General features: G+C 49.9%; 7 protein-coding genes across 7 annotated transcripts; 3 read left to right on the forward strand and 4 right to left on the reverse strand.

Annotated features, from left to right (window-relative positions):
- Window positions 1–511: 511 nt before the first annotated feature.
- Window positions 512–7446, reverse strand: MIND_00821800 (ATP-dependent bile acid permease; the record flags this gene model as incomplete). The annotated part of the gene is made up of 42 exons (XM_037364889.1): window positions 512–705; window positions 761–1168; window positions 1218–1281; window positions 1325–1341; window positions 1392–1439; window positions 1493–1508; window positions 1561–1601; window positions 1651–1874; window positions 1928–1998; window positions 2045–2116; window positions 2167–2174; window positions 2228–2268; window positions 2321–2399; window positions 2446–2618; window positions 2669–2786; window positions 2839–2861; window positions 2911–2946; window positions 2996–3386; window positions 3433–3688; window positions 3735–3803; window positions 3848–3898; window positions 3951–4133; window positions 4190–4321; window positions 4366–4649; window positions 4698–4758; window positions 4811–4842; window positions 4888–4901; window positions 4955–4980; window positions 5027–5120; window positions 5170–5197; window positions 5246–5483; window positions 5529–5597; window positions 5647–5708; window positions 5759–5925; window positions 5980–6120; window positions 6170–6220; window positions 6275–6366; window positions 6421–6501; window positions 6554–7018; window positions 7077–7170; window positions 7234–7391; window positions 7435–7446. 42 exons carry the CDS (start codon window positions 7444–7446, stop codon window positions 512–514), a joined length of 4884 nt encoding a protein of 1627 aa, XP_037218131.1.
- A 129-nt stretch (window positions 7447–7575) lies between these two features.
- MIND_00821900 (uncharacterized protein) lies at window positions 7576–8204 on the forward strand (the record flags this gene model as incomplete). The annotated part of the gene is made up of 2 exons (XM_037364890.1): window positions 7576–7840; window positions 7891–8204. The coding sequence occupies exons 1-2, from the start codon at window positions 7591–7593 to the stop codon at window positions 8202–8204; spliced, it is 564 nt and encodes a 187-aa protein (XP_037218132.1). The 5' UTR covers window positions 7576–7590.
- Window positions 8205–8259: 55 nt separating this feature from the next.
- Window positions 8260–9734, reverse strand: MIND_00822000 (BTB domain-containing protein; the record flags this gene model as incomplete). The annotated part of the gene is made up of 4 exons (XM_037364891.1): window positions 8260–9193; window positions 9240–9378; window positions 9428–9452; window positions 9504–9734. 4 exons carry the CDS (start codon window positions 9732–9734, stop codon window positions 8260–8262), a joined length of 1329 nt encoding a protein of 442 aa, XP_037218133.1.
- Window positions 9735–9842: 108 nt separating this feature from the next.
- On the reverse strand, window positions 9843–11058 carry MIND_00822100 (Lipase-3 domain-containing protein; the record flags this gene model as incomplete). Its single annotated transcript, XM_037364892.1, has 7 exons — window positions 9843–9874; window positions 9929–9973; window positions 10022–10128; window positions 10187–10232; window positions 10281–10676; window positions 10730–10832; window positions 10885–11058. The coding sequence occupies 7 exons, from the start codon at window positions 11056–11058 to the stop codon at window positions 9843–9845; spliced, it is 903 nt and encodes a 300-aa protein (XP_037218134.1).
- Window positions 11059–11763: 705 nt separating this feature from the next.
- MIND_00822200 (Zn(2)-C6 fungal-type domain-containing protein) lies at window positions 11764–14976 on the reverse strand (the record flags this gene model as incomplete). Its single annotated transcript, XM_037364893.1, has 17 exons — window positions 11764–12291; window positions 12343–12474; window positions 12527–12732; window positions 12787–13008; window positions 13060–13168; window positions 13224–13315; window positions 13373–13382; window positions 13429–13533; window positions 13591–13780; window positions 13831–13893; window positions 13938–14152; window positions 14196–14572; window positions 14621–14635; window positions 14693–14718; window positions 14764–14789; window positions 14833–14884; window positions 14927–14976. The coding sequence occupies 17 exons, from the start codon at window positions 14974–14976 to the stop codon at window positions 11764–11766; spliced, it is 2418 nt and encodes an 805-aa protein (XP_037218135.1).
- Window positions 14977–15094: 118 nt separating this feature from the next.
- On the forward strand, window positions 15095–16301 carry MIND_00822300 (PHP domain-like protein; the record flags this gene model as incomplete). The annotated part of the gene is made up of 4 exons (XM_037364894.1): window positions 15095–15251; window positions 15294–15879; window positions 15923–16002; window positions 16054–16301. The coding sequence occupies 4 exons, from the start codon at window positions 15095–15097 to the stop codon at window positions 16299–16301; spliced, it is 1071 nt and encodes a 356-aa protein (XP_037218136.1).
- Window positions 16302–16593: 292 nt separating this feature from the next.
- Window positions 16594–19585, forward strand: MIND_00822400 (Fungal-trans domain-containing protein; the record flags this gene model as incomplete). The annotated part of the gene is made up of 15 exons (XM_037364895.1): window positions 16594–16736; window positions 16768–16781; window positions 16830–16924; window positions 16990–17463; window positions 17511–17858; window positions 17905–18128; window positions 18177–18288; window positions 18338–18479; window positions 18527–18628; window positions 18711–18766; window positions 18815–18925; window positions 18975–19090; window positions 19143–19438; window positions 19484–19517; window positions 19561–19585. The coding sequence occupies 15 exons, from the start codon at window positions 16594–16596 to the stop codon at window positions 19583–19585; spliced, it is 2292 nt and encodes a 763-aa protein (XP_037218137.1).
- Window positions 19586–19973: the final 388 nt, after the last annotated feature.

Below are 19973 nucleotides of genomic sequence, written 5' to 3' on the forward strand. Positions count from 1 at the left end.
CTCATCTAACTCATTCCCAAGTAAAGCACCTCGTTGCTTGTGGGATATCTTCAAGCTCATCAAACAGTCGGAAGGGCCCCTTCTTGCCGGGCTGGTATGTGCTGACTGTCACGATTCTGTGATTCACCATATGCTTGAGCGAGTTTATTGGCGCTCTCTCGCAGCGAAAAAGAACAGAGGACGCATCTGGGGACCCTCTCTTTCCGCCGAATAGTTCCTGTTCTGATCACAAGTTCACAACCGGTTACTGTTGAGTCGCAGGGGCGGGTATGCTGCTTGAAGATGCATCTGAAGTGGTAGAAGACCTAAGGCCCCCTTTGACGGCAGGCAGAATGGGGGGAAGTTGGAAGCCGTGGTGGTGGTGGAAGAGGTCAACAGCAGGATACTTAAGGCTCTGTAATCCTGCATCATATGCCCAAGATTGGGATCGCTCCCCTTGAGTTCCAAGCCATTGTTCACGGGCATTGTTGATATTAGATACCAACCCTACAACATGCCAGTAATCGTTCACTCATCCATGCGCCTCAAAGGCTCTCTTCGCTGCAGCCTCCAACTCCGCAAACGTGCCGCTCTTGACGCACATCCCTCGGAACACCGAACTCTCTCTCTGAATAAGACTCGACGGCCGGTCGAATTCGACGATCTTGCCCTTGTCCAGCACCATAACGCGGTCGTAGTCGATGATCGTCTTGAGGCGATGAGCAACTGCGCCAAGCATTCAATTCTTTCTGCCGGTCAAAACATAGAAAGAGGACCGCACCAGTGATGAGCAAAGAGCCGGCAAACTCCTCCCTGATCGTCTGCTGGATCTTCGCATCCGTTTCGAAATCGACGCTGCTCGTGGCCTCGTCCATGACGACGATGGCAGAGCGCCGCAAAAGCGCGCGCGCCATCGCGATGAGCTGCCGCTGCCCCTGGGAGAAGTTGGAGCCACCGGCGGAGACCTGCGTGTCAAGCGAGAGCGTTGTCGGCTTGCCATCTACACTGGTCAGGGTGGTGGAGAGTGTTTCCGAGTTGTCCGCGTGCTCGTGAAGAGAAGCGGGACGGGAGACTTCGCGGGAGCCGGCGGTGGACGCAACACGAGATTGCCCTTGCAAAGGAGTGTCGCCCCGCGTCAAAAGGTGGACGCGACGAAGGACATCGATGCAGACACTGTCTTCGTGATCCCCTAACCTGGTCATCAGCTCGACGGTTATGTCCAGACTAACAAGACCTACCGAATGGATCCAAGTTATCTCGCAATGTTCCAGAGAACAAGGTAGCGTCTTGAGGAATAAATGTCTTCACACAATATCAGTCACGAGAATTATTCGTGGGTCCATACCATTCGCGAACGGAGATCTATCAAAACAGGCTTAGCAAGTTATATCGACTCGTTTAGCCAAACTTACCGTATATACCAATCTTGGAGATATCCACCCCATCAACAACAATTTTACCTATTGCAAAAAAAAAATTGAGCCAGAATGCGGCAACGAAATGTTCTACCAACCGCTCGATGGATCCACCTTCATACCGAAGTGAGTCAGATCGTGCTGGACCGTAAGGATATGTACTTACAAAACGCAATAAGCTCATCGCAAGCGTAGATTTGCCACTTCCTGTTAAAATATTGAGACTGAATGAAGAATGTAGCCAAGTGTAACTTACCTGTCCTTCCAACTAGACCAATTCGCTCTCCGGCCTTCAGTTTGAACGAAACGCCATGCAAAACCGAGGGAAGGTCGGGCGCATACTTCAAATGAACATCCTCCGCGACAACAAGAGAGTCGTTCGCAGAGCTCGATGGCCAGTATGCTGGTGGTCGATTTGACTCGACAATCGCCGGGGGTTCTTGCGGAAGGTCAAGATACTCGGAGATGCGTTCAACAGAACTTGAAGCGATTAGTTCAGGATAGAAAACGAGGCTGATTGACTGTGGACGAACTTGAGATTCAGCTCCAATTCTGTCCAGAAGCGACAAGTCCAGTAAACGCTGTCACTGAATGTAAGAGCAGACTGGAGAATAATCAGTCTAATTGTCCGAAAGGTGCATGAAACTAACCGTTATCGCAAGACCTGCAAGACCCGCATCGTCGACGACGAGAATTGTGAATAGTGTCGTCAAATAGACGGCCTATAAGTGAAGATTATCTCCCGGTAAATACACGTATTTATATGGCATACAACACCACCTAGAAAACTATTAGCTCTGCGTGCGAAAGCGGGATGCAATATGATCACGCACCAAGGACATCGAAATTGATCAACAACCAGCGGCTGCTCATCCTAGAACCACATCGACACACGCTCTTCGAACTCAACACAGCTATGAACATACCAAAAGGCATACCACGTCTTGGCCATTTCGTCAATGCGCTGGTGCAGGCCTTGCATGAAACGCTTCTCAGCCGAAAAGGCTAATAAATATATCAGACGGGTATGATACCGAGTGGTATGGCATACCGCGAACGGTGACCAAGCCGGAAAGAAGCTCGCCAAAGTCCGAAAAGATTGGTGAACGGCTATTCGATTCCATGCGACGCAGATCTCGTCCAGTGCTGAGATAACCATTCGCAAGCCACCAATATCCGATAGAAAGGAAGGTGGCTGGGAGGAGGAAGGGAGGTATAACAATTCTGTTCGCCCGCAGTCAGCCTCGTGCAATGAGAAAGAAAAACATACTGACGCGACTGTGATGATAGAGACGAAGAAAGCTGACAGCGACGATGTTACCGCATACAGTGATCCAGACAACTCTCCGTCGATGGTGTTGAAATCTTTGCTGAATCGGTTAAGGATCCTTCCTAGACTAAGATTAGAATGACAGGATTCGAAAACACGCTCAGGCTTCCTTACCCTGAGGCGTCGTGTCATGGAATCTATAACATATCAGCGTGTATCGAGACGTCTTACATTGTAGTTAACAACCTGAAGGTAGCTCGTGTAACAGTGAAAAGAAGCTTCCTGGAAAACTCAATTAGCTTCAACAATTTGAGATGAGAAGCATATCCACTTGAACAGAACGCGCGAGGCTGCAAGAGCACCGGTGTACTGAACCCACCCCCCTAGAAGTTGTAAGGCTACCCCAGCGACTCCAATGGCTGTATAGACGCCGATATAAAATAGGGGGTGTGTTGCCGCATTGGGAAGCGAAGTCACGTGCACGGCAGAATTGCCTGAAGGGAGAAGGAAAACCTGGGCTGCACCGTCATATGCGCTCTGGGTTTGCATCATATGCATATTCGGGGCTGCGTCGTAACCAGCGGCCCAGAACTTGAACCACAACTTTTCGCTGACGCGTTGAACGTTCTGCATTGTGGCTAAGGCGGCAAGCAAAATCCAGACCCAATAGCCTGAGGCGAGGAGATACGCCTGGTAGACACTCCATTTCACCGTCCCGACCTCTGTTACCTGTCAGAATACGACAAGCAAAATGAGGGTGATGCAAACCTCGATGTTCGTCTTCAACAAGCTTGCGCGGTTTCTTGGGCTCTGCTGTGGTATCTGCGGTTGCATCAACAGCTTCCGCAACAATGGCTTGTTCCTCTTTCTCCGCTTCGGCCGCTGCTTCGTGTTTGATATCTTCGAGAACACCTTGGGAGCGTAGTTCACCAACAGTGCCTTGCGCGTCAATTCGACCATCGAGCATGCGGATAAGATGGTGTGCCGCAGGAAGAACAAGCTCAAGGTGATGCGTTACAAGTACCTTTCGTCTGATTAGAGGAGTAGAGCAGAGTTGGAGATTGTCATACCACCGTCCGGGTAGCCAACAACGGGCCTCGCAAACAATTTTCATAGAGGAATCGCGAGGTATGGCTGTCCTGAATCGACTGTTATCAAGCTGTGCTATTTTCGATCCACTCACCACAGCGCTGAGAGGATCATCGAGCAAAACATATCTTTTCCTCGAGTATACCTAGTTGTTTTAGTTGATCACCAAAGGCCAACAGATGTTGGATGGTACTTACAGCCCGAGCAAGTGCAACTCTTGCCTTTTGGCCGCCTGACAACGAAACTCCCTTCACTCCAATTTCGGTTAAATCTCCATCCTCCAACACCTCAAAGTCAGGTTGCAAGGCACAGCAACGGACAACTTCCTTGTAGCGAGCTTCTTCCATAGGAGAACCGAAAAGGATGTTGTCCTTGATTGACTGAATGACAAATGAAATGGATGAGGCAAGGCAGATGGAGAAGCACTATTACAGACCCGATGCTGCAACCAAGGAGTTTGGGCTGCATATGCAATGCCGTGTGTATGCCCATGCTCGTCCACCGTCGAGTCCTTGGCCATGATGATACGACCTCCAGGAAGAAGGCTCATTTCACCCATTAGTGCCATCTATCGTTGATCAATTCAAGCAGATCTGATAACAAACGACTGACCAAAAGAGCGGTTTTCCCACTTGCTGTCGGGCCAGTAATGACAGACAACTTGTTCTCTGGGAACAATACAGAGATATTCTTCAATTCGAAATGATGGTCGCGAATCTCAGAGTCGGCGAGGGTGGAAACATCTGCAACGCTTGAGGCGGCGGATTTGGGGACGCTGGCTGCAGTGGTCGTCTTGTCATCTTCTTTGACTTGATTCCACTCGAGGGTCGCATTTTCAAGACCCAGACCCTGGTGAACAATCGTTGCTGCCGCGAAGTCTTGCTTTATGGTGGAAACTTTTGGCAGGATTAGTGATTTGTTATCCCATGAACAGACGCATTCACCTTGCTCAGTAACCTCGTCTTCTTCGAGGAAATTTGCTATCCGCTTCAGCGCCACAGCACTCTAACCTCGCACGTGAGTTGAAAATAAACTTGAACGAGAAGCGTAGACTCACCCGGAGTAGATGGACGATGTATGTTGGGACAACTGCACAAGGTTAAGTTATGGGTATCTTACAAGTGTGCTACACACTATTGAGCGGGTTTCTATTGGCATTCAATCAGCATATAGTCCAGCTTTTGCCAATAAAATCACTCACCGGATGCTAGAAAAAATAGCCAGGGCCTGAAAATGGGTCAAACAGGAAAAGAAAGATCAGAAAAATATGAACCGTGAAGGCCTTTGCAACAGTCAATTCGTTGCCCAGGTACACATAAACAGCAAACGACACAAGCGAATGCGCCAGTGGTCCAAAGTTCCATACTCTATAAATGTCATTGAGTAAACCCAGATGAGTTTTGAAGTCGCGAGTACCCATTGAAAATAGTCGTGTAGAGCCGTTCTGCAAGAAGGTTGAACGAGAATCAAACGAAAAGACAAGGATGCTGACGCTGCACCATAAAGCCCATCTCCTCCTCCCTTGCTTCCATGACACGTTCCGTCCACCGATCCTCCCACGCGAAGAACTTGATAAACTTGACAGCTGCAATCAGTTCGTCTACCAGCGCCATCCGCTTATCTGCAGCCTTCTTTTTGCCCTCATAAAGTTTGACGGTGACGGCGGTGAGGAGCCTGTTGATGGGCATAATAGCGAACAGGGGAACAAAGCCCGCGAATGCACTCCAACCCTGAATTTCTCAGCCCAGGCGGGGAATGACTGAATCGCAACGCACAAGAAGTTGGTATAGGAAAACAGAGCCAATGGCAACTTCGAATGGTGCGCCATAAAGCATGTAGATTGACTGAAGGCAGGTAGAATGAGAGGAGTCCGATGAAATTAGAAATACGCACAGACGCAATAAACGAGAGATCTTCTGCGTCGGAGGACATGAGGTTCACGATTTTACCGACATCTTGGAACTTGTTACCAGAGCCAGAGAGAGAGAGAGAAACCAGGCATTACCTGCGCTCGATTTGGCTTTCTCCTCTTCCTTCCCAGCGGATTCGGCCTTTGTTTTGCCATCATCTTTCTCCTTTTCTTTGACGACTCCGCTGAAGTCCTTTCTTTTTAGCGCCTTGTCGTAAATCGCTGCCATAAGCTGGGACCGGACACGCGCTGTTGTCCGCCTGCTGAACCATAGATGTTGAAGATTGCACTCTCCCCTCAATAGTGCAGAAACAAACATCAACGCGGCCAGTAGATGCGCAAGGGCTTTATCTCTGGGCGACGGATTCTTTTGTTCCAGAACGTCGAGGAGCTGTTTGAGCAGAAATGGTCCAGCATATTCGAAGAAGATCCCCAAGATAGTGACAATAAAATCAATGCTGCCACCGAGGATGAGAGAGACAAAATTGAAAAGCGATTTGGACTCACATGATGTCAAAAGAGTTGGCCGCGATCACACGACGCAGAAGGGTGCTTCGACTTGTTGATTGTCAATAAAGCACAAGAAGCCAAGGGAGAATAATTGCAACGCACTAGATGGTCTGGAACTTGACGAAAACTGGCAACGATTGCATGGTCGGGCTCATGTTCCAAACATCTATCTCGTTCAGTGTATTGTGTGTTCCCTGCGGATGAGCGGTTAGGACATGAATAGAAGGTATAAGTTCATATTCACAGACCTTTTTGACCAGCGGGTATACCCAGCTGAATGTCATCCACTGAGATATCGTGGTGTAGTCCTCAGGAGAGACAGTTTTTCCCTATAGCAAGTCAGAACAGTTGCTTGTCCGAAGAAGAAACAAAGAAATGCACGATGTCAGTCTTGTCCACACGCGTAGAGGGAATGTTCATAGGCATTTCCACCACCAGATACAGCATGACCGCCGTCATAGCTGCGTAAACACCCAGACCAACAAGAATGCCCTGTGACGGCAACGACGCTCCTCCGAATGCATTGTCGAAGAGTAGACCACCGAGAACGACGGCGGCTCCAATCGCCTGGAGGGTATAAATGACAAACAGGTCGTAAGGCGCGGTCTGTGGTGGCGACGCGATACTCCGGACGGCAGTGTAGAGCCACGAGCCTGCAAGGAATCCCAATTGAATCAGGCTGGTTGTCGTGGGTTCATCCTTCTGGTTGAAAACAACAAAGGCCAGGCCGCTCCAGGCGAGAGTTTGGAGGACGCCAACGAAGGCGAAGATGCGCGCGCGCCAGAGCGAGGCTGGCTCGACCTCAATATCCTCGGTATGTATCTGAACATCCACAACTACCTCCGCCTCATGAAGGGTTAGAAATTTGGAGAACGGAGCGGTGAGGGTGGAAGGAAGGGGGTACGGGCAGCGCGGAGACGGCGAAAAGAACCGCAACCGCGAACGGTAGGATGACTGCCCATGAGCTACGCACACAAGCGTCGCTCAAGTCGAAGACGCTGGAAGGGCAAAGAAAAGCCATGGATCAGTAAGAGGGTTGTGAGGTTGCAAAGTGAATGTACTTTTTTTGTATCAACGGCTGACTCGTTAGATGATGGCGGTCCCGGTAAGAAATGAATTCAAATGATGCAGAGATACGGAAAAGTGTGATGAATGGAGATGCGTCGTGAGCAGCGGGAATCGCAAGCTCGGTAGATATGATGGGACAGGAAGAGAACTGCTAGGAAACTTCACTTTGCTCAACGAGTCCTCCGACAACAAACCAAAGCTGGCATAAAGGTGCTAAAGGATCGAAATTGGCCCAAGGTCCCACGCGGAGGTGGAGAAAATCATTGAGTGGGAAAGGAGTCACGTTTGCTGACAAGTCGTTGACGCGTTTTCGTGACGCGCCGTTTGATAGTCTCTTGCTCTTACCCACCATGGCCCGAGTCCAAAACAATCCCGAATACGCCGACCCTGTCATCCGCGAGCCTTCGCCGATAAGCTCGGTGGGCAGCATTCACGGCCCCGACCAAACCAGCTTGTCGGACAGCGAAGGGCAACTTGACCAATGGGCCTTCGAGCGGAAGTGGAACGACCGTCTCGAGCTGGGCCGGGCAACGCGTGAAGAAGAGCTGGCGAATATTGATCCGTTGATTACACGACCAACCACTGCTATAGAGGAACGAAGTGTGTCTGTCACCTCAAGCAGCTGAGAGACTTGACCTTATACTTCATAGTTCTCTTCGAGCGGATCTTGCGCAACCTGCGTGCCAAGATCGCCGAGCTTGAAGATGACGAGTTGTTTGAGCAAGCGCTGCTCCGTGGTTCTCAAGCCGGGTTAGAAGACTACACTATTCCTACCGACATCGACGCCCTCATGCAAGGCATGATGCTCACCACTAACGCAAGTGGCACAACAACCCTTGGACCATGGAACCACGGTCCACTCCGCTTCGACACATCTCTCCACGACACCAACAATGACCCCCCTTCACCACCACCACCGCGTGCTGCTAAAAGGACAAGAGCTAAGGGGAAAAGTCGCAGATAGTTCAATTGACCCCCAATTTAGATTGTACTTGTTCCTGTTGTAGCATAGTGTAACCTCAATCATCCGCTTCCGAGAAAAAATCAGGCAATGCCTCCTCTACACGCTTCAGCACTTCCGTGATGCTCCTCTTCGCCGCCATTCGACAATCATGGTGCATGTAAGTTGCACTTCCCCACCTATCGTAGTCCCTCTGCACCTGCCTCAGCCGCCCCAACACGTCCGCCAAACCTAAAGAGAGCACTGCATCACCCCTTGTCTTGTCCTTCCAAAACTCGAGCCAACTCTGGGTACATCCATGCTGATGCCATGTCGCTGAACAGCTCGGGGCATGGTCAAAATGCGGCGGCGTGATTCGCAGTCGCTCCCAAGTTTTCGTGAGTCGGTAGTAGCCCGATAACAGCCTGAGTTGTTGCGCTCGAGTAACCACCAGCCGACCCTCCTCGTCCACGTCGCCTTCGTTCGCTTCTTCTGTCGCAGAATCTAAATCGTCCGTCGACTGAGCCACACTCGGTCCAGCTATCATCGTTGCCGGTCTGCGCTTTATGGGGTCTATTTTTGTCCGCTTGACTACCACAGCTTTCTGCATGACCTCCAGGTATGCAGCGCCTCTCAACACCCTCAGATCCAATTCGTCTGCCAGCGTCATCGCCAGATACGCATACTGCAACGACGAGCTCATCAACTGCCGCAGCAGCGACACCATCGTGCTGAGCAGCTTATCGTGGCCACATAGTTGTGCGAGGCGTATCAGTTGTGTCAGTTGGCGTGGGGCATTGTTTCCCTCTGGAGAGCTCGCAGAGAACACGTAGGTATGAGGCGGTGGAATAGAAGTGATGATGGGAGACGGCTTGTGGTTCACGTATTCCTGGATCGCGTCCAGACTCCAGGTCTCGATGCTCTTGAAGGAGTACTTGTTCGCAATCCGCGCGATGCCCATTAGCTGGGTGAGGTCTGCAGATTCGGAATGAACAACCCGCAGCTCTAGTGGTCTGTGATTGGATTAGCCTTTCTTTTCAAGACACGGAAGAGGCTTACAGCGCGTATAATGCCCAAAGAAAGTGTCGGAATTCAGCGACAGTGTCGTCCATCAAGACGATAGGATTGTCGTCGGAGCGGCCTTCCGCCTCGTGCTGCCCCTGCGGCAGAGAGAACATGGATGAGAACAGGGAGTTATCTTGTGGTACTTTAATCGTTGCCAGCCAGCCCCAATATAGCCAACGCACCCTTGGACAACATTGTTCGGTGCACCTTGGCCTCCTGTCAGTACAATGCGCAGCACGTAATGAAAGCATAACACACATTGAAGAGGGTGTCCTGAACCAGAATAATGCAGCTCCCATCTTCCAGATAATAGTTCTCATCGCGATACCTCGACGTTGCTGTTTCTCGATCGCCTTCAAGGACTTGAAACTTTCCCGGAGAGCCGGCAAGAGTGGACTGGCTATCAGAGCGCTTGCGCTTCAGCAACGTCTCGCTTGGTGTGGTGTCTGCATGTGAACTTGAGCTTCCAGTGGGAGGTGGGTGGAACATCGAAAGAGCGCAGGTGTACGTCATCGTGATTACGCTTGCTATTTCTACATGTGTCGAAAACCTGAGAATAAAGTACAACTTCAACACCTCGCCACGGCAGACACGGTCTCAGATGCAAAGCGTCGGGTCGATTGCCATGACTAACATGGACACGTCAGGCTTGCTTGCGAAGAAGGACAATGAACTAAACTGACCCTGGCCAAAGTACACGGGATGAGCCACGTTGATGCCCGTGGATACTGAAAACAGTTGAGCAAGGATAGTGAAGAGAATACTAGAGCGCTGACTAAGAGAGTTGCTGCAAGCTGGGTCTTCTCTGCCGACACAACGTGTAACACTGTCGCTGGGCTGCGTGGGAGGGATTGGGTCGAGATATTGCCAATATTCCGTTGCACTGAGGAGAGACATTCGAGTCAATCAGTGAAGTCTTGCAGCAATTCAGGAAAGCATACAAGTGTTGATATCCTAAAGCCTGTGGGATGATAGTAGGAACACCATCTTGGTATTACGTTAGAGCTAGTAAACCCGCTTCAGAGAGGCACGGACCAAATGTATGGACAGCCCGAAAGATGTTCTCTGTCCCAAGGAGATCCTCCACATACGTCGCAAATTCTGAATTCCCCACACGAGGCTGGCCTAAAACACAATCAGAACGCAATCTCCAACTCAAACCATACCATGAATGACCAAAGGTAAATAACTTGAGGTCGGTATGTGGAAAGGCGGTCTTGAGCGACACGGCAGCAATGGAGGCGACTGAGCCCCCAAGACTATGTCCAGTCACGACCAAACGATACTGGCGAGTCGAGAGTTGTGAGGTGATTATGGAAAGGATGTCCTTGGCAACATCGTTGTAGGCGTCGAGAAAGCCCCAGTGGACGTCGACGTCCACAGCCTGAACCAGACCAGGCGAAACGAGCGGCGTAAGGAGAATCTCGAGATCTTTCATTTGGTAAGCATACTAAGATATGGAGGAGGAAGGAGTTTGCATATACCGGTGATAACGTCCGCCAGACTCCAGGTGCCACGGAACGCAACTACGATTTCTTTGCGGACATCATCGCGCACGATGAAGCTACGAGTATTATTGAACTCGAACTGCAAAGTATTCGGAAAAACTATCGCTATGTCGCGGAGAGAGGCAGCATACAGATCGTATTAATTGGTTGCCGAGTGGCTTCGAACAGACAGGCTGGTATGTTGCCGAGGAATACTTGGTGTATTGCACAAAGTTGTCGTAGAGTTCGTTGGATATGCTGCGAGGCGAGAGGCCAGCCACGCTCGTCGCAAGTGCTAAGGCGAGAGAGACAAGCGACAGATGCATTTCAACAGGAAGCTGTTGAAAACGACAATTATATCGCAGCAAACGCGAAGGGTTTTATGGCTCCGTTCTGAGGGACACATACGGGACCATCGCCCGAATAGCGTGGCCCGGGCTCCAATCAGCAGCAGGGAAGCCGCGCTTCTAAGCTAGGTCGGTGCATGGGGCGATGTCAGTCCCCACACGGAACCAGAATCGTTTCATGAACTGACCAAAGTAGCGGATCTCGAGCCAAGGGATGTAACCATGCTTTCCCTGTTCTCAAGCCACCCAAAGCAATCGATGATAGCGACTCGCAAGTTACTTATACGGAGCACAAGTGCGATGAAGAAACAGACTTGTTTTAAAACGGCATTGGCTAGCAGTGATTTAATCGATTCTCAGCACGTCTGGTTGACTGTTGCCGATAAGAAGCTCTAAATGAGAGGCTCAGTTAACGGTTTGGGATGACGAACTTGAAGATGGGCAAACTCACCTCGGCCCCGGCGCGTGCTAATGTTTGTTTACAAGTATTAATCTTCACTAAAAGCCGGCGACGAGCACTGCATATTCCATGCTTTAGTAGCCTTTACAAGTGCTCGAGTTTGATGTTGATGGTCAGCAGAGGAAACAGTTACAATCACGTGACGATGGTAATTCTCATTTCTACAGCGCAAGCGGATTACAGTCGATTATTATATACAACATGCGTGAGGTAGATACAAATCTTCAAAAGCCAAGCTGCTCTACAAAGCTTTGCCAAGTCGCATCCAACACCACTGGTGGGGCAGCCCCGTATCCTTGGAAACCCATCCCAAATCCACTCCCGAACCCTGCCTGAGGTGGTGGTGTCGTGAACGTCAGACCATTAAAGGGCACACCACCCAATTCTTCTGGGGGAGGGAACGTTGCACCATAGAACAACGACGGCTCGCCCAAATCAAAGCTCCTCATGTCTTCCGCAATTGAAGGGTGCATCACGATGTCTTCGTCGGTGTTGTTAGAATTGGGTGTACCGTCTGCAATACTGGCAAGGTCTCTTGGAGTTGATCGAGAGCCGGTCGTCGGACTGTGAGCGGAAGAGTTGGATGGACTTGGTGCTAATATACCGCTCGGAGGAGCTGCAATCAGATGCGTCCTTCCACCAAGTCGATCGAGATCAGCAGGAGTAACATTACATGGGTTTTCAGGATTGAGATGAGGGACACTCGCATCGAGCGCTTGTTGAGCCTTACGATGTAGGATAAGCACCGGTTGCTGTCAATCTAGTTTAGAATCTTTGATGATGTCGAGGAAAGAAAATCATACCAGCATCTGTGCGGCAAACCGACATGTGTTAGAAGCATCTTGAAACAGGGTTGCCAGCGCGTCCAACTCCTCCATCGAAGACGCTGCCATTTTGGAGGTAGGCGAACGAACAAGTAACATGCACATGACAATCTGAAAGACGGTCAATACAATACTAGGTCACAATGATGATGGAGCAGTTTACGCCGGCGGACAACGCAGGTGACCAAACAGCACCCATTCTTGTAAGCAGATGGCGATTGTCCCGCCATAAAATCACCAGCCCACGAATAAGCCTCCAAGCAGAACGGTAAGTAGCCATGACCGACGGAATGAACCGATGGCTAGCCAAATCGTCTGGTTTTTCCGTAAGTGCTTGGCCAAAATATGCACGATGAAGATTCAAGAGAGCTATGAGTTGAGGGAGTCAGACAAAGTATCTAAGATCAGATATAGAAAACCTACTGGTTTCCTTCATTTGTAGCACTAAGAAGCGCTGTAGGTATACATGGTTCGGCACTGGCGGATGTTCCACCCCGCACGTAGGGCGAAGAGCGGTGGGAATGAAGAAATCGCGAACCTTGCGATCAAGTTCGAGGATAGTGTTGTAAGCTGGTGGTTTGACTCCAAAGGCAGATGACACAACATTGTGCATGAGCACGCTATACTTGCAACACCACGAGAAATCTACAACAGCAACAAGATAAGCCCTCTAAACGGAGAATAAACCGAGCTTACAAGTTCCGCCCTTTCCATTATCTTCCATTGTAACTTCTGGAGGGTCAGCAGGGGGAGGACAGTCGATAGTGCCTGTCGAGATCGTTGCAGGACGGCCTAATGAGAAACTCTATCACACAAAAGTGGTCAGCGACCGGCAAAGCGGTTCTGGTATGAAGTCAAACCATCCATGTATCGTTGATGAAGAGTTGCCAAAACAATCGACTTCGTCTTTGAGAAGCCTCTTCGGTGAGCTTCCAACGGCTACTGTTAAGATCTAATATGAAAGTATGTGAGGATGCTTGTGAGGATGGGATGGGACAGCTTCACTAACGCAGCCCAAGCTGAGTCATGCATCAGAATGTAGGTCCGTCAATAGGATAAACATACCCCGAAGGATAACCTGATGGCGGTACCCATATAAAGCCACGCAGCGTTTGTGCTTGCGGTATCTCCTTCCCAGTCACTGAGATCGACATAATGTGCCATGTGTAGCTATAGGTTAAAAAATAATGAGAAGAGGTACCTGCGAAAACGGACAGCAGAACGAACCAGTGACTGAACTGCCGCAAGGGTCGTATGCCGCACAGGAGAAGACAGAGCAAGTGCCGCACGCGCCAAATAGTGAAATTCTTGGGCTTGGACCGAATATGCTTCTTGATCAGAGTCGAAGAGAGTGGCGATCGAGAAGACCGAGAAGAGGAGGGATAGCGAGTGATGAGTTCGCATCATGGCGAAAGACCTGGAACGCGATATTAGGCATCAATATGCTCTATATAGCAGGCAACACACCCAGCACGATATACAGCATCTAAAACATCATCCAAAAGTTCAGTTCGTTGCAGAGTAAATGAGCTAAAGGTTATCAAAAGCTGGAGACTAAAGTCGAGGGAACACACAGATACGCCCCATGCTCGAAATAGATGTCGCAGAGTCGAATGGCTTCACTGAGTGGGGGTAAAAACCCAAATACTTCGCTCGCCAAGTCACTGTCTGTAACCTCGCAGTCTGGGAAAGAAAGGTCGGTAATACGTTTGGGGAGCCTTGGAGTTGTGGTGGGGAATGAGGCTGGATTAGTCTTGGTCAAGGGTTTGGAGTGTGCGGACACAAGATACTATAGACGCCTCAGTCAGACACATAACTCTGATAAATCTGACCTCGGTTCGAGCTGTTTGCCCAATAAAACTCGAATCACCATGGGGACCAACAGTAAGAGTCCCAAAAGCATCTATGAGGTTTTCTTCCTCCCCTCGACCAACGGAAGAGTCGGTGGTGCCTCTATCTGAACCCGGGGAGTCGGAAGAGGAGGAGGCCGTTTGGCTGTCACGAGATTGACCCAAGTTTTCGCGATGGTGCGCTGTGTAGGAGTGTTTTATTTGGAGAAGTTCAGCGCTAAGAAGAGGGTGTGGACGCTCGGTGCAAGATTCATTCAGCGCGCGTAGTCCATTCTCGAGTTCACGAATGCGAGAGGTAAGAATTTCAATGCGATCATGGAGCTCTTCTGTGTTAGCGAGAACGAGACGGTGGCCCTTCCCTTGAATGGGTTTAGTGTTGTTACATAGTGTAAGACGATTGGACGCACCAGAAGCCAATTGACCTGGACGTTCAAGACACAATTAATCTACACTTCCTCCAATGAGCTGTGTAGACACACCGTCGGGGCATATAGGACCACACCCTCTACAATGAATCAACGAAGTGCACGCAAAAAGGCTGCAACATTACCTCGACACACATTTACCACAAGGAACCTGGAGAGATCGAGCAAAAGTTGAGTGTAGTGATAGTTCTTACATTCTTGTCGCAACGCAGCTTGAGACGTCGGCATTCTGCACAGGAAGTCGGACTAAAGCAAGTGAGAAAGTGATCCGGGTTTGATCAAGCTTACACTCTGCCTGGTTTCTTGCGTGGCCTATCCTCCTTGCCTGCAGCGGGCATTCGTGGTGTTTATTTGAAGAGCAAGTGGCCCACGTTCAAAGAAGGGCTGAGTAATTGCGTTCGTATGTGCTGCCGAAGGAGATGAGTGTCCTCGGCAAGCTAACCATTTGTCAGCGTGATGTATTTTGACCTCAACGTCCCTATTCACTTCCCACAACCTGTGTCGACTGCCAACAAAAAGAACAAAGGGAAACAACCATACGTTCCCGTTGATGTTGTGTACTCCCCAGGACAGATAGCTGCCATCGAGACACGTGTCGATGTGCTCGTTCATTGTGAGTTCATCTATATCTCGTTTCTAATGCCCATTGTCGCAGTAGGATACACCGTAATAGCGTTCAACCAAACGGTGGCTTCATCTGTTCATCCTCAAACACATGCAAATACTCTTGAACCTCTGCTAGCCAAACTCAAACCCCGTCAAGGGATTGTTTTTCTCAAACGACTCACGATTGTCCTTGACCAAGAGAGCGAGAAATCAATGGGACTCACGCTTGTCAATGCACATATTTTCAAGCCATACGACTTGATTGCACTCATGCCGACCTCACAAAACACTTTTTCCCTCGCTTGTTTGACGCATACCGTCGCGTCCCCAGTTACTGCGCATATAATCGCAGTACCGTTGACTCTCCGTATGGATTTTCGCATGAGGCATACGCTGGTTCGTGGGGCATTGAAAAATGGTGTGGTTTTCGAGATCAGCTATGTGGGGGCGTTGGGTGGTGAACACGATGCGATTATGGTGGAAGCCGGGGCCGCCGACAAGGGAGTGCCAGCAAAGCGAAACTGGTGGACGAACGGGAAAGAGATTATACGCATAACGAAGGGGAAGGGCATCCTTGTTAGCGGGGGAGTCGTCGCGGAGGCTGATTTGCGGGCGCCAAAAGATGCGGCTAACCTGTGGGTTTTTATTGAAGCCCAAACTTCACTGATTTCCAATTAGAATAACGCTTCTCGGCGTTGCTCAAGACGTTGCACAGGCTGCTTCGACGAAGGTGCCCAAAGCTCTGGTTCTACGTGCACGTTAGTAACACTCGACAACCTTGGACAATGATAGACTGAAATACTTCTTAGAAACACGCCAAACATATCGCGCCGTTCTCTCTGATCCTATTCTCGTTGTACCATCACAAGAAATCGATGTGGATCCACCATCCCTACCTCCGCGGGACGCTGCAGAGAATAAAAAACGAACCCGAGATTCTGACGACGTTGGAGATGGCTCGCTACCCATACCTGGAAAAAATGACATAGATGGCTCGTTGCAGAAGAAAAAGAAACGGAAAAAAGACAAGAAAGCTTCATCGCTTGCTGTTACATAACGATCGCGATACATCTCCGTCCCTCTACATAGCTCTCCATCTTATCGCTCCACTCTATTACTTCCCCTTTGAACAGTAACGCCGTTCCTCGATCCCGAACAGTCGATTGAATGAAGGGTCTGTAAATCTTTCAGTAATTGCGAGTATGGTCGATCTTCGCTGGTCCAGTGGCGTAACGAAGTGTCTGATCAACTTGTGAGCAACGCAACAAATCAGCTTGGTCATTGGAACCACGTAACGGCCGCGGCGATTCATCCGACAATTGACATCTCTTGTCTTTCCCCCGTCCACCATGTCGGCTAACCAGTCTCCCCTACAGAAAGCCCGGTCATCTCCTCTAGCTGCTGAAACAAGCCCTCGTGTTCCTAAGACAAAGCGCCGGAGGCTTCCGAATGCCTGCGACATCTGCCGGAGGCAAAAAGGTAAGTCGGTTGTGTATATCGTCATTGACGTTGCTTGACCGCAGAACGGCAGCTCGATGTATTGCATTTCGCCGACCTCTCCGCCCGAGACTTGAACAATTTCTAGGTGACAGTGCAGAGATGCCGGGCAGACGGTGTTCTAACTGCATCACTTTTGGGTCTGAATGCACCCATGCCTATTTACCGCCACCACCCAAACCGGTGTGTGACTCCCTTGGTTTTCTTAGTCTTAACACAAAACTAACGTGTTTTCGACCAACGCGAAGCTTCCGACAACTGTTATTCCTCCCCGCTCAGCGCAAGAGCACATATCTGCCATCCTGTCAGGTTCTCAGGAGTACGCAGCCGGAAATTATCAGGTCCTCTTTGCAATTGCCCAATACGCGAGGAGGTTAGAAGAAGCCTTCAGTATCAAGACCACACTTTCAGCACATGAAAGCGCGTCCTCACAGCCATACCCATCTCCTGAATCATCTTCCGGAACGACAGACATGAGTGGACCCACCGACGAGAGCGGGAATTCGATCGACAGTGATGACGACGATGGAGTCTTGTTGGACGAGAAAGTACCATATCGGCTGCGCCAACTCGCTCGGAACGTCGCAACAGATCGTTTTTACGGGCGGTCGAGTAGCATCAACTTCGTTAAAGCACTGATCCAGGCGAAAGTGGACGCAACTGGCCAGAATATACCGCCTCAAATCCAATGGGCTCGTCCGCAGTTCTGGGGAGTCAAACATGTATGTATTTTCCTCGTGACATCCGGGACCTGTTTCACCCGCTTTAGTGGGAAGTACCGTTTGAAATCTACGTGCCACAGATATTTCCGGAGCCCGACCTTTTCGACTCGCTCGTTAAGCTTTATTTTCTGCACGTCAATCCGGTTGTTTCTCTTTTGCACGCTCCCACCTTCCATCGTGCTGTTTCTGCCGGACTGCATCTCGTTGACCAAAAATTTGGATCTGTTGTGCTTGCTGTCTGTGCCATCGGAGCAAAGCTCTCGGACGACCCTCGAGTACTACTTGAAGAGACGGGCGACCTTGGCAGCGCTGGCTGGCGATGGTGGAGTCAGGTCCGCGCTATACCAACAAGTTTTGTGACCTGCGCGACATTATACGAACTTCAGCTCATTAGTGTTTGTGATCATGCTCTATTTTACATATTTTGTCTTATCTCACCAGTTAGCGTCTCTCTATCTTGGGGCCTCGTCAACACCGGAGGTGTGCTGGACGACTGTTGGCGCAGGCCTACGAATGGCCACTGACGTCGGTGCGCACAAGAAAATGCGGTCCAACGGAGACACCGTCCACGCGGAGCTTTACAAACGAGTCTTTTGGTTGCTGCTTTGCTCCGACGCAGTCATGAGCACTTTGCTGGGACGTCCTCGGGGGGCTTGTTGGACGCAGTGGGTTGCTTTTTGAGATGATTATGCTGCACTATCTAATATTCCTAGTGTCGACCTCGACTACCCAGTACCGATGGAAGGGGAAGATCCAATTGTTCGCCCCTATAATACCTCGCTCATAAAATTACTCGACATCCAATCGCAAATTCATAATGCAATCGTATGGCGTTCTGCCCTTGGACTGACACCGTTCCTCATACTCCTAATAGCATGGTACGAAGGATCTGCAACGTCGTCAACAAATGGTCGCTGGGCTTGAGTGGGTACTATCATTGGCGTTTGCTTCTGCTAAGCGCCACGGTACAGCTCTGCACTCAATCAATGGGTCGATTCTATACCCCAAGACTGCAAGTATTCCACTGTGTCAATAGAATGGATGGGTTTCTTATCCTGAGTAGTGCGATGGGATCCGAGCCAGCCAAACCCGATACGCATGAATCAATCCGCCACCCTCTACACGTTGTACTATGTTTGTTGTTCACCTTCCCCAGTGGCATCAGGTTATTGATCATCTCCACAGCATAGTGAATCTCCTCTACCAAATTGAAAGGCAGATACTGTAACTGACCGGCTGGTTGGTAGCGCAAATCCATCTACATCGCCCGTTCATACAACCTAAAAGCCCGTCGTTATCAGCGGTCTGATTGTACTATTCTTGTGGTCGTCTGGAACTCACACTATGATAGAACTCCTTCCCTTCGCTGACAATTTGCTGGAACGCCGCACGCTCATGTGGCCATGTCATGGAAATTCAATGCAAAAACGGTCCAGGTCTCCTTTGGCTTCCACACGTCTCAGTAACCGCTGTTCTTTGGTGAACAACACGAGGACTAATCCTGAATTCAGTCAGCAATGTTTGATTCTGCCACTGTGCTGCTCATGTGCGGGTTCTCTCGCTCGCGCGCGACGGTGGACGAGAATATCCTGCGTTGTCTCAATGTACTCCGGACGTATGAACCACGGTAACCCATAAATATACCCATGATTGGTTGGGATCTGACGCAATCTAATCAGATGGCAAACGGCTGGTCGGCTGGTGGACATTCTGGAGGGGATGCTTGAAGTTGGAAAGATGCCTGCCTCACTCAAGCGTTCGAGAGACGGCGACGAAGAGCCTTCATTCGATGCAAACAATACCACATTTCCCGCCATCGACAATCAGTTTTACATGCCACTACGGACAGAAGATCTGGGACGATTACCAACGCATTCAGAGCTAGATATTGACCCACTATTGTGGGATCCAGAATTATTCATGGCACTACAGGCGATCGGTGCAAATGAGACGATCGATCAAATCGTGCAGAATGGTTCGTAGTAGCCAATTTTGTCTAAAGCACTCATCCTTCTTGCAGATCTGAGCTCCAGCGAAGTTCCTGCGGAACACAGGTTAACCCTTTCCCCCAATTGAAGTGTAGCTAATATATCTTAGTGGGAATTGGAATCGTCTGCAGTAAGCAATGCGACGACACAAAAGCAGGTAAAGACATTTTATGAGCACCAGGACGTGAAACTGAGACATTTTAACAGACAACGGCACAGCAAGAACACGACCTCTTCAAGAAATACACAAATCACTTGCAAAGAAGCGGATTCAACGCCATCGCTAGCACGAGCACATTAGAATCCTTCGCGGAGAATGACAAAACGACTCACGCTGGCCGAAGTACAATGTGTGTGGAGGGTTGATGCCGCCGGTTGTTGAAGAATGCTGTGAGTCGTATTGAGAAAGCGACAGAATAACGAACGAATCGAAGCGCTGCATGTCGTGTCCTCGCCGCTTACACAACGTCTGACACTCTCGTGAGGCTGCATGAAAAGAAGCGGGTCGATGTATTACCAGTA

Source organism: Mycena indigotica (assembly GCF_014461135.1).
Source record: "Mycena indigotica strain 171206Taipei chromosome Unknown Mind.scaff0007, whole genome shotgun sequence".
Classification (NCBI taxonomy): Eukaryota; Fungi; Basidiomycota; class Agaricomycetes; order Agaricales; family Mycenaceae; genus Mycena; species Mycena indigotica.